We start from the raw sequence: 13,449 nt of genomic DNA on the forward strand, positions 1-13,449 counted from the left end.
CAAACTCATTTTTATCAGGGTTACGATCCCACATCCTAAACATCAGACATGGCCTGTTGAATATCCTAAAGCAGAAAAGCGCTGTGGATCTTCTGGCCCATACTTGCTGGGGCCAAGTCACCTATCCCAATGTCACTCGGTGTCATGAGCTGGTGCTCAGGTGTGTTACATACCACCAATGAGAAAGGGAAGAGTTGTGACCATATCCTTTCCTGTGTTTGCAGTTTTAAAGGGCGATGCCCAGTGTCCAAGTCACAGTTCTAAGGTCTGTCACTATTCTCTGTGCCTTGACTGTATCACCTTACAGAGGTATAGTAGGGATATTCCAGGGTTTTTTCCCTCAGCCAGTGAAGTATGGCAGTTAGTAAATTAGCTTAGGATTGGGAAGTCCTGGGTTCAACTCTCTACTCAGACAATATGTTTTCTGGTGCCTTGCCACAGGGGCATAAGCAGCCTCATCAGTGTTGTTCCGAGAGTAAAATGGGACTAGGAGGAAAGGTGGGATAGCTAAGAGTAACAACTTGTGTGGCTCTTAGATCAACACACAAGCAAAACCTTAAATCAACCAAAAGTTCCTTTTCTAGTGTTTCTGTATTTTAGAGCGGATGGAAAATGGGTTTTATAAATGGTACCATAGAGCAGACCCTCTGACCCATGTGGGACAATTGGTCATTATTAATTTAACTCCCATCTATTTTAATTGGTCTATCCTAAACTAAACATAGCTCTAAACCAATATATTCACCTTCTTCTTATTTTACTTGCTAGTTTCAAAGCATTTTGTCCTTCAGTAAATGAAAATTGTTACCCGTACTAAGTTGTCTGTTGTGGTTGTTATTGTCTTGAAACTCACCTACAGATAATGGAATTGTACTGAAAGTCATTACAATTTACAACCAAGACACAGAATCAATGGAGGAAGTGATTCTTGAAGAACTGCAAGTGTTCAAGGTAAAGTATCTTTCTGTCTCTGCCTTACAAGGTTGATAAGACTTCAAGGTCCTCAGTCTGGCATTTGGCCTAGCCAGAATGAGGCTAGGTAGAGCTCACAGAGGGTATAGAGTTTAAGCAGCACAACCAGACATGGCCCTGAGTGCTGTTTTGGCACTTTCCATGCAAATAGTTTGTGGCTTTAGTATATTTTGTCTTGTGAATTGTTTAGTGAGTTGCTTTGGCCCTTTTTGAAAAAGAAATTCAATAATATTAGAAATCATAATGACCTAAATTGTGCAAGGCCTTGAGTAGGGCAAAGAATTGGGAAACCACAAAGCTTCCAAGAAAGCTTCTAGGACTGGCTTGAAAAAAAACTGGATTATTATGATGGGACAGACAAAACATATTGTAATATATTGTTGTGGTATATATATTCAGAGAATGGCTGTGTCTGAGCTCAGACAAGGAATGACTGCCTTACAGATTGTGGTCTTCCCAACTGTCTGCTTGTGATATGAAAAATGAGACTTTTCCCCCCCACTTCTCTCTGTATTTGCCATTTGCTGATTTAATGTCAAACACGAACAGTTCTTTAAACACAATTCCTACTTGAGGTTTCTAGGGTTTTGCATCTGTTAAAACACTGTTGGCCCTAGAAAGCCATTAACAGCCCTCTGCCAGTTTTACTGCTTTCTTGTTTCCCCTTAGGTGCTTATGTTAACATTTATGCACTTTAGCATCCAACTAATGGATGCTACTGTTCACAAAAGGATGCATGAAATTACTATTAGTAGTAGTCATCGTAGAAATAGTAGTATTTTCATTTGCTGGCCTATTTTTATTCTTTGCCACAAAATTGCCAGGGGCCACCAAGGTGGTATCCAGCTTTCCAGTACCATCTTGTCACACTGTGATCAATGTATCCTTCCTCAGAGCATAGCACTGTAGCCTAAATGGATCTGGAGAGCAGGATTCAATCATGGTGCTGTCTAGATTTTTGGACTATAATTGCTATAATCCCACATAACTGGCCAAGATGTCTGGTGCTGATGGGAGTTATCGCTCAGACCATCTTGAGGGTAACAGGCTGCCTACTCCTGGTTTAACTAGAAGCATTATATTGCTATTTGATTATATTTTTTAAGGTTATCATACTCATGTCCTACAGATAGGTTTCACAGTACAATGCAACCACAAGATGCAGTGATAGTCACTGTTTTGGATAGCTTTAAAAGGAAGCTAGATAAATTCAGGGAGGAGAAAGCTATCCTGAATGCTGTACACTACCTCCAGGGTCAGAAGCAGTTGTTGGGAAATATGAGCAAGGATAGTTGCACTCAGATCCTACTTGGCAGTTTCCCACAGGAAAAAGGTTGACTGCTGTGTGAACAGAATGCTGGAAAAGATACACCTTCAGTCTGCTCCAGCAGGGCTCCTCTTAGGTACTTATGGGTGGGTGTCCCCTCTTTCTACCTCACTGTGCACTTATAGTATAATGTGAACATGAAGTAAGTTTATATGCACAACCACCCAGTTTATGGGATTGTTCCAAAAAGGAGGAGGAGGAGGAGGAAGAGGAGGAGGAGCAGCAGCAGCAGCAAATTTCTCATTTGAGACAACACCCCCTGTACTGTCATTCATGCATGCCTAGCTACGTGTGTGTGTGCTTATGGTTTTTTAATTTTTGTACACTCCCTTGGTAACTCTGGCAGAAAAGTAATAGTAATAGTAACACTGTCCGAATGGAGTGCCTGCATTACACATGACTTAAATGTGTGAAGGAAGGGAGGAGAGATTTATGCAGCTCTTTGATTTCATGAACCCTTTTACTGCCTGGTAAATGGCATATGAGAGCCTTTGAGAACCAGAAAGATGGCATTTTGTGTGACAGAGTATCAGGCAGTGTTTGTTGAATGAATACAAATAACATTTGTGTGTCCTCCATCATCACCACCTCCTTGAATTGTAACTACAGAGGCAATCTGTTTCCTAAATCAAAGAAAACGCTCTTTATTTCCAGGTGCCAGTTCCTGTTATATCCATGGAAATTTCATCCAAAAGGGTGAGTGTTGTCCTGAGTCAACGATTATATGGCTTTACTCTGAAGTTTGATTGCATATGCCACTGATTTACATCTGAAGCAAAATTTGAAGTGCATTTCAAGGGTCGTGCTCTAGTGATATGCCTGTAAAAAGCCTGAAAGAAGCTAAAAGGCTAACAGTCCAGATGGATGAATCAATCCATTTTCTGTGGGGGGGGGGGCAGTTTTCCAGTTTCTCATCTTCCTGGTCTTTAGTCCTATTTTCTCATTAATTTTCAACCTTAACAAAAAGCTGCTGAAATTTCTTATGCATTTCCACATTTCTCCTACTATGTGAATTTTTACATGCATGATTATCTAATGTACACATATTTTCCCTTGTATAATTTGTTTTGGTATGTTTCACCACTTCTAATGTACACATTTTTGTGTGCACTTTCTCCAAATATACATATTTTGCATGAGCACTTTCTACTAATATGCACATTCTAATTGTGCTTTTATTGTTGTTTGGAGAACGGATCTAGAGGAGTGCAAATGCTGAAGAATAAACTGCTTTTCACATATTGATTAGGAAGTGCAAATTTTGCAAGTTCACTACAAATGTGAACTGAATGAAATTCTTCCCCATCCCCAGCAAATATTAATTAGGTAATGCAAATGGAATATATTATGGTTGTTCACAAATGCTTAAGGCCTTTCTTACAGTGGGGATAAGCCTCTATCCCATGGTGGATACTTGTCCATGCAAACATTTTGTCACATACAAAACCAGCATTTTAAGGAGAAGGCTAACATAGACACATAGAAACAGAGCTAGTCAGGAGGGGCCTCCCAGGCCATCTAGTCTGACCCCTGGCTCCAGCCAGCTCCGTTCACGACATGCCCACCATGTCAAGTTTTCCACATATAAGGGTTATTTTCTTCAGACAAGCCCTCAGTCATGGGAGTCTCATGTGTCAGAAAATCCCTGAGTCCTCCCTGAAAGTTTTCAAAGGAATATTAGAAAGGTGGGAGCCAATGACAAAACAAACCTAGAGAGTCCAACCATCACAGCTGGCAAAATTGCTGGAGGAAAAAGTGCCAGCTTGAGATAGTCAAAGTATCTTATGCTGAGATTCCAGAAACTGCCTCTTACACATCCACAGTTCTATTTTGAGATTCCTTCCTCAAGGTTTAGCCCACTACCAGCAGCCTGCCTTCTGAGGCCAAGTCATTCTGGATCCCTTAAGTCTTGAATGTGATTCCCTGTAAGGAGTTTTCCCCTCTACCTTTTCATTGCATATTCAATCCCCATTCTCCTCTTCTGCATTATCTTCTTTATATAAACCCTGCCTCCCTTTCTTCCTTTGGGTTGGATATTTTACGTCTAGAATTGTGTTACATCAACCTTCCTTCACCTGGTGCCCATGAGATGTTTTGGATGACAACTCCCAACAACCCCAGCCAGCACTGCCAACAGACAATGATTATAGAAACTGCAGTCCAGAAATCTAAAGGATCCACATTAGCAATCTGCAAGTGAGGATATAAGAGGATGTAACATTCACTCATTTACAACCATCAGGGTTGTTGTTTTTGACACAATCTCAAGGTGACTCTGACACAACTCAGATTCTGGTTGTCATATTTTGCCAGAGCTCCTGGACCTGTAGCAACAGCATAGAGGACAAGGGGTTCAATATGAGAAGCTTTCAACCATGCCTCTGCAGACTGAAAAAAGATTTGGCTGCATTTCCATCATCTAGCTTTGAAAGGCAGAGCTTTCCACCTTCAGATGACCTACTTCTGCGAGCCAGAACACAAAGGCTCCCTGTAATTGTTTTATTCTGGCCAAAACCTTGCATTTTTGCTTGTAAAGCAACATTTCCTACCCTGGTGCCCTCCCAATGTTTTGGACTTCAACTCACATCAGGCCCAGCCAGTATGGCCAGTGGTTCAGAATGTAAGCCAAACATGCAGGCTGAGGAAGGCTGACTTAGAGACTGCAACTAAATTTTAAAAACAGAAGTGTATGCATATTTACATGGGAGTAAATACCACTGAATACAGTGGGATATACTTTGGAGTAAAATACACATAGGATTGCCCTGTTAAATGATGTTACGAAGGATGCAGTTCTCAAAGTATCTGTCACTATGTCTTATTAAAATCAGTTTAATTTCATTAAATAAAATAAGGATTGAAATATTTACACAAATTATAAAGATGCTTTAGGAAGATTTGCAATGTGATGCAAAATATACTTCAGTCTTATTTGTTTCTTTTCCTCCTGCTCCCCATATATTTTTTTCTCATGTACTCATGGCTGTTGCTTTTTCCTCTACTTCAGAGGAAGTAGCATTCTATAAAATAACTTTGCTACTGTTGTGCAACCAAATATGCCATATAAAATTAGTTTTCCCTGAGTGATGTCTAGAATTTTAAATATCAATGCATACTCATGCTCCAGTTCTTTCTGATCTATTTCTCTACACACACAAAGCTAGTTTCAAGCTGTTTTAGAGGCTCTGGCCTACTGTATATTACCATCAACCAAGAAGTAAGCAAGCCATCTTCCTGATTCATGAACAAAATGGGAACTTTATGAAAAGGCAGTTGCTTGTAAATGGAACATGACTGTCTGAAAAAGCATAGGGATTTAAGCACTTCAAGGCAAAATGGTCAGACTCAATATATGCTGTATCTAAAGTACTATTATGCAAGCCTCATTTCTTGGAGTGCTAAGAAATTCCAAAGGCACGACAGATTTAACCTGGTTTGGTTCCCTTTGGGAAGAGATTACTGAAGGCTTCTTGCTGGCATCTTGTAATATTTGGGTTTATTTCCAAAGTACACTAGTAAAGGGATGCACTGAGTGCTGCAATCCATGGTCAGCATGCATTATTTCCACCCCAGGACCCCATGGAGGCTGCCAGCAGCCCAAACTATCACTAGCTCTGAAAGTCTAAAGCGTAGATCAACTCAGGTAGCCTCAAAATGGCTGTATCTCTTCACACAGTCGGCTGGATTATCTCATCCCTTGCTGGGTGGAGATAGGTCTGCCTCATGTTTTGATTGCTCCTTGCATACAGAAGATTCCTCAAGACTTACCATGTATCAAGATGTAACTAGCAAACTATTCCATCCCTGGGAACTGGAACATTACTGCTGCTATTGCTTGCAGTTTGCATAACAAAAGGATGTGTGAGTCTAGACCTCTGCAGAGATTTTCCAATTCTCCCACTCAAGCTTACAACTCATATACACCCATATCATATACCATAAAGAGCCATTTTCCATGGTTCTGTCACATTCTAGCTTGATCACAAAATGGAAGTCTCCCTGGGAGGTATCAGCTGCATTTAATAGGTTTTACTGACAAAAGTACTGAAGGATGTACAAATGTAATGAAATAGAAGGAAGATCATATCATGGTTCTTGTTAAAAAGTTTAGAGCAGAAGATGAGGATACAGTTTATCAGCTTACAAGAGCACAGCTCACTCACATCACCAGTTAAAGCTTTCTGTTAGAGATGATGCTGGAAGAAATCGACCTAATTAGTTTCCCTACCCTTCTGTAGTTTTAGACATGAACATACGATCTGGTGCAATTGGGTACTGTAGACTTTTAGTCCCATCCCTTCACATCTGCCCATACCTCTCCTTCATGTGACCTTTGCCCATTGAAAAAAGAAACACATTTGCACATCAGCATGGTTGCACTGTTATTACATGCATGCGCCAGTTTTAACTATTAGATGACATACCTCTGCATGGTCTGCCATAAATCTTATTTTTCCCTAACTCCATGGTGTTTATTGGTTCAACTAGTTTTGCCTGACTCAGTTGTCCTCTGTTCTTGGAGTCACTTCTTCCACTTTTTGTGTACTTTCACTTTCTAAAGGTGTCCAACTTTGATCAGGTTAAACGCATGTAGGCTTCTTCTAGTGTATATTAAATTCCTACATAGGACAACAGGAAACACAGCACTTGCTCCCTACTTGGTTCGCAACACCTGAGCTAAGTTACAGGTGGGGGAGGCAATGCTTCTCCCAAGCAAACTGGTGACCTAACAAGCTTTGTTTCGTGGTCATTGTCCAGTACACGATAGAACTGCAAGGGATACCAGCTTGTATACATATTGATGGAATACAGTCTCCTACCACTCTGTTTGAAGCAAAGGATCCTCTTAGTTAGGAGTAGATGGTTGTACTGAAGTATTTGGTGTGTTCCTTTCAGCAACAAATTTATGTTGGATCGGAGTCTGCCATTGCACAAGTAAAGTTCCATCAGTGTGACATGTACGGAACAGCCTGTGCTGACTGCTGCCTAGCAAGAGATCCTTACTGCGCTTGGGACGGGATCTCCTGTTCCAGATACTACCCAACAGGCACACAGGCAAAGAGGTGAGAAACTTCTCTCATATCCAAATCAAATGGTACATAGGCTTTTCTGTACTAGAAGGTTCCATTTCTTCCAGAATCAGGAAGAGTCCATGGCCGCCATAATTCTTTTCCTCCCTGGAGGTCTTCAAGCAGAGGCAGGACAGCAATCCATTTGGGATGATCTAGCTCTGGATTTCCTGTATCAAGAGGGAAGATGACCTATAAACACCTCCCAATTCTTTGATTCTGTTATTCTATTGTATAGGAAAATTACCCAATGTTTTATTCGCATAGCTTCAAAGGATTGAAACTAGCATATTAGCATACTGTGATGTGTGGAATATTTGATTATGGTCTTCTTTCTTCTGCACTCAGATGGGCTGTACCAGTTTTACCCATTTTTCCCTGGTTCTTTTTTTCAAAACATCTTTCAGTGGTTGTAATATAATGAATAATAAATGTATAAAGGGTAGCTGCTCAGGAAAACAAATGCCAGTGTGCATTGATCCGCTTGAACTGGTTTAGGTATTTGACCATGAGGCATTTCTTATTATAGAAGAAGGAAAGTCATAATCCAAAGTTCTTTGTCAGTTAGAGGCAGGCAGTCAAAGATTGCTCAGGAATTCAAGCCCACCTTCAGATGCAAAATCTAGGGGTGAAACGAAATGGATAAGAAGTCTGGGATCTCCCAGACTTTCCTCCCTCCCTCTTTTCTCTCTCTTTCCTGTTTAAAAGCACCCGCTGGGGAAAGAGATTGGATTGGGGCAGTACCACTGAAAGAAATGGGTTCACATTTGTATGTTATCCTTAGCAGGATAAAGAGCTTGCATGACAATTTAGACTATGGTTGTGATGGGAATCGATATCCTCTTCCCAAGTTCCATAGTTGCAATCCAGTTCTTCACCACCACCACCTTGCTGCCCCATCGCTGCTTTTAGTAGGGAAATAAAGGATCAGGAATCCACTCTCTCTCACCTGCTTTGGTCATTTCACCAACACTGGCAGTAGCTGTTCAGCCTTGCCTTAGCCTGCTCCCTTGGCTTTTCATTTTCACTGCTTCTTTCTCCAGCCCATGACTGTCTCCTAATAGGGAAGGCTCAAGCACCCTTTGTTAGCTTTCCCAAGTAAAACAAAGAAGCTGAAGTCATGATGAGCTGGATAGAAGGAAACATCCCAGCAGGCTGGGACATGACAGAAGGACTTCAGTCAAAGTTCAATTTGCTGGGTTGTCTGATTGTCCATCTTTGAAGATAGATTCTAAAGAACACACTGAAAGCTTTCTCTCACTCTCTCACTCTCCTCATTATTTAGAATTATAATAAGTTATTAAAACCATTCTACAACTTCAATGAAACCATAATATGTTCAAAATACAAGTAGATAAATATGGATACTGTGAGAATCTTTGTAAGGGTTATAGAATGGATTTATTACACAAATGAATAAAAGAAAATACCTTGTAAATAAAGTAGGTAACTTGCATGATATCCTACTTAGCATTGCCCATGAATTAATATGATCCTACAAATTGAAGACTAGAGGGATGCGATGCACAGTGGTTTAAACTGCTGAGCTGCTGGGCTGGTTGATCGAAAGGCCACCAGTTCGAATCTGCACAACGGGGTGAGTTCCTGTTGCTTCGTCCCAGCTCCTGCCAACCTTGCAGTTCAAAAGCATGCAAATGCAAGTAGATAAAAAGGTACCACTTCGGTGGGAAGGTAACAGCATTCTGTGCACCTCGGTGTTTAGTCATGTTGGCCACATGACCACAGAAACTGTCTGTGGACAATCTCTGGCTCCCTCAGCTAGGAAATGGAGATGAGTAATGCCCCCCAAGAGTCAGACACGACTGGACTTTAATGTTACGGGAAAACCTTTGCCTTTACAAATTGAAAAGAGAATAAACAGACCCCTTTTTCCAAGGATATGTGTTCTTGTTGTTTCCTTTCCCACACTCTAACAGTGTTAGTTAACTTAATAACTTACACCATGTCCCACAACCTATTCGTCTACTCCATAAGGCACTGGATGCCTTTTCTTCCAGTAATAAGCAAAGTGTATACAAGCTGCTGTTACATGTAATGCACAGACAGTTCAACATCCTTCTCAAGTACCAGATTGTTAATATAAAACAAAAACAAAGCACCCGTTGTTCTGATGTATGTGCCATCCTGCCATGTCTTTAATTTCTGCTGGGAAAAATAGCTGATAACTTCTGATGTTTACAAATTTCTGATGTTTACTGAAAGATACAAATTCTATCTGCTTTTGTCCAGCCTCCACTCTAACACATCCCTCAAAACAGCACAAAGTTTACTCCAGAAGACTCAAATATTGCCTGTTTCATCTTGGAAAAAATATTTAAGATTAAAATATAATTTTTTTAAATGTACCTTAATCTATAGCCATTTCCATATATCTGTTGATCTTATCTAGAATGGATATTTTCCCACTCTGCCTGATACTACCTTTTAAATTATTCAGTTTTAACAATCATTTTATACATGCCACTCAATATTCCCTCTGACTTATTTGATTGAATCAATATTTCAAAACCAGAGTTTTCTGTGAACATTATTTTGAAAACTGCTGTTTAACCGTGTCTTTGACTTGGAAGTGTTGAATAAGAAAGTTGGCTTTGCAGCATTTCTTGTTTACTTTGGAGATAACATTTGATTAACCTGTTCACCAACAATTTTCTAAGTTCTGTCAGCCCTGCCTTCTCATAGAATTTCATATTTCTTAACAAATTATTTCAAATTCCTCAATATATTTGATTGTAGTGATGAGTGGCAGACCTGGACTTAGAATGCTCTTGAATTTTTGCAACTACTAAAATAAAGTACACATATACTTGGTTTATTTTGCTAAATCTGCCTTCCTGCAATACTGCAAGTGTGTTTTTTAAATTTGTGTTGAGAGGTGCTCTTGTTCCAAATACTTAACATTATAATTTTTTAATATTGCATCTATCTTCAGCCAGAAATGCTTTCAAAGTAGATTGGGTGGCTGAGAGGCATTCTTCCTTAGGTAATGGATTTGAGTGTGGAAACTGAAGCAATGCTCTGACAATTTTCAGACTTGATCTACCTCACAAGATTTCTGTGAGTTTTAAATGTGTGACAGAAGGATGCATATGTGGGCTGCATGTGCCCCCCCCCCCCATTCTCTTGTGCAGCCCCCACCCACCTCTGTCACCAAATTTGGTGGTGCAGCAGCAAAAAACTAACTGAATAAATCATCCAGTGCAATGATCTGTAGGACAGATTATGTACTGATACATCAGGATGGACAACTTCAGACTGAGGGCCCCATTTGGTTGCACAGCAGTAGGAGATGTCCAGGGATGGATTCCCAGAAATAATGTGACAATGCATCATAGACCTGACAGATAGTTGTGTTGGATACTTTGCTCAGATTGCAAGATTTTTATGCTTACAACTTACTGTCAGCAAAGCTTCTCCAAATAGGGTTCATTCAAATAGCATTTGCTCTGTGTGCCCTGCACTCTTTTGGAACAACGGGTGCCACAAGTACCTTAGAATCAGCCTGCATGATCCAGTGATCCACTCTAAATCCCATCTAATGGAGCACTCTGTCTCCAGCCGCAACTCACTGGATGCCTTTGGGGAGCTCACAGGTGGCACATGATGGGCCATTCCATTTCATAGTGACACAGCTCCCAAACCTTTGAAAAATATGCAAAGGTGGCTCTTATCAAAATAGTGCAATGCATCTTCTGTATCAAAGGGACTGTCTTCATTTGTTTGCTTAACAATACAAGATAGTTTCCACAAAAGCCCCCTATTTTTGCTAATTAATCATAGCCATAACATGTTAAGGCTATTTGGAAAGTCTGGATTTGGCAGAAATAGTTTTCAGGAAAGTATACTAGGATGGGATGGGCAAGGCTGCATGGGCAGGTTTAGGTGTTTATACAACATTTAATTATTTATTTAGACAACTTATATGCTGCTCCCTTTGCATAAGCCTTGGGGCAGCTTCCAATCATAAATAAATTCCATCATACAAATGCATAAAATAGTGGAGACATCCTGGCGAAATTTTAAAATCAATAAATAACATTAACAATTTAAATAATGTTTAAATAAAAAGGTGCCAGGCAGACCTCTCTGGGGAGCATGTTCCATAAGTTGGGCACCACCGCAGAGAAAGCCCTCCCCTGGGTACTCACCCTCCTAATATCTTTCACGGAAGGTTCCCAGAGAAGGGCCTCTGCCGCAGATCTCAAGGGGTGGGAGGGAATATATGGATGCAAGTGCTCCTTTAGGTAACCAGGTCCCAAGCCATTCAGGACTTTGTAGGTGACTTGGACCCAGACTTGAATGGGGAGCCAGTGGAGCTGACAGAGGACTGGGGTCACATAACGCCCAGTCCCTGTCAGCAACCTGGCAGCTCCATTTTGCACCATCTGAAGTATCCGGACCATCTTCAAGGTCAGCCCCACATAAAGTGCGTTACAGAAGTCTAATCGGGAAGTAACCAATGTGTGTGTCACCATCGCCAGGCAATCGTTCTCCAGGCAGGGACGCAGCTGATGGATCAGCCGAAGCTGAAGGAAAGCGCTCCTCGTCATCACTGTTACTTGAGCTTCCAATGATAGCTCTGAGTCGAGGAGCACTCCCAAGCTGTGGACCCTGTCCTTAAGAGGGAGTGCAACCCCATTCAGAACAAGGTCAAAGTCCCCCACCCCAAAGCCCAACCTGCCTACTAACAGGACCTCCATCTTGTCTGGATTGAGCTTCAGTTTATTGGCCCTCATCCAGCCCATTACCTTGGCCAGGCACCAGTTCAGTACAGCCACTGCCTCACCTGGATTAGTTGAAAAAGAGAGGTAGAGCTGGGTATCATCAGCGTACTAATGATTCCGCAGCCCACACTTCCTGATGACCTCTTCCAGAGGTTTCATGTAGATGTTAATAGCATGGGGGACAAAATGGATCCCTGCGGAACTCCATGGCATAGCTGCCATGGCACAGAGCCATAGTCCCCCAGCACCACCTTCTGGAATCGGCCATTGAGATAGGAGTGGAACCACTGCAAAGCAGTGCCCCCTACCCCTGCTCAGATAGGGAGTCTGTTGGGCAGAAGGGTGCACGGTACACCAACAGAATCCCCAATCTGTCTTGGTCACCCAACACCAAGTAGAGGCACTCTAGACCTAGCCTCGAGAGGACGGGAAGCTTTAACATCAAATTAAAGAAATACTGTGATAGTATGCAAAGTGCATTCTGGAGGAAATTATTCACAACTAAACTTTATTGAAAATTAGAGTAGCTTCTATCAGGATAGACAGTCAAACTATCTTCAGGATTTTGAGAAATGGCAGGATGGGCAGTCCTATTTTTCCCCAAAAGAGAGAGCCAGAAACGTGATTTTGTCAATCAAATAGACTTGCATGCAGCTGGATTCTATATGGGATAATACTGTCATCAGGCTTTAGAGACTCAGTCCCCTGAGGTTGAGATATGTGGAAAAGCATGAAACAGAACTTCAAGTAATGCTCATCTTTTGGCCAAACTAGCATGAGAAATTAGGGGATGCTCTCTTGAATACCATTTGCCAGCACATTCATTCTGTTTAAATGTAGGAGCCAAAATGGGAATCTTCTAAACATTTCTGTACTTGATGTCACATTCGCTAAGCATCATTCATACAAATACTCCCAATAGAATAACTTGAGATTATTCCCATGCTTAAAGAAAATAGATTTTGGCTGCTGCTCATGGAAGTGATTAAAAAATGTATTGCCCCATATGGACTTGGGCAAATGAAGAATTGTTCCCTCCTGTGTGCCCATTAATCGAGTAGTCTGTTTTTATTGCAAATTAAATGCTCATCTAATCATATATACGTTTTATACACCAAAACATGTGGGAACAATCCAGCAAGCAGGTTGATAAGATTTCCAACATCATTTCATGTCAAGGTTGCTTTCTTTGCTTGGAAAAAAACAAACACTGATTTGGTATTTCTGAATTCAGAATATATTTCAATTTAGTTCTTAAGATAGAATACATACTTCCAACTCTGGGGTTTATTTAATTAAGCCCATTTTATTTTCTTTGTAAAAGGGAAAGACAAAT

At 41.0% G+C, this 13,449-nt stretch overlaps 1 protein-coding gene across 1 annotated transcript in view; it reads left to right on the forward strand.

Moving 5' to 3' along the window:
- The window catches only part of SEMA3E (semaphorin 3E), a 105,486-nt gene that overhangs the window by 83,909 nt on the left and 8,128 nt on the right, over positions 1–13,449 (forward strand). Inside the window, exons 11-13 of the mRNA XM_044423425.1 lie at positions 860–951; positions 2,954–2,995; positions 7,196–7,362. Of these exons, the coding sequence (XP_044279360.1) occupies positions 860–951; positions 2,954–2,995; positions 7,196–7,362 (301 nt within the window). The remainder of the gene's footprint in view (positions 1–859; positions 952–2,953; positions 2,996–7,195; positions 7,363–13,449) is intronic.

The sequence above is a fragment of the Varanus komodoensis genome, unplaced genomic scaffold (assembly GCF_004798865.1).
Source record: "Varanus komodoensis strain SLA01 unplaced genomic scaffold, ASM479886v1 scaffold13_3, whole genome shotgun sequence".
Classification (NCBI taxonomy): Eukaryota; Metazoa; Chordata; class Lepidosauria; order Squamata; family Varanidae; genus Varanus; species Varanus komodoensis.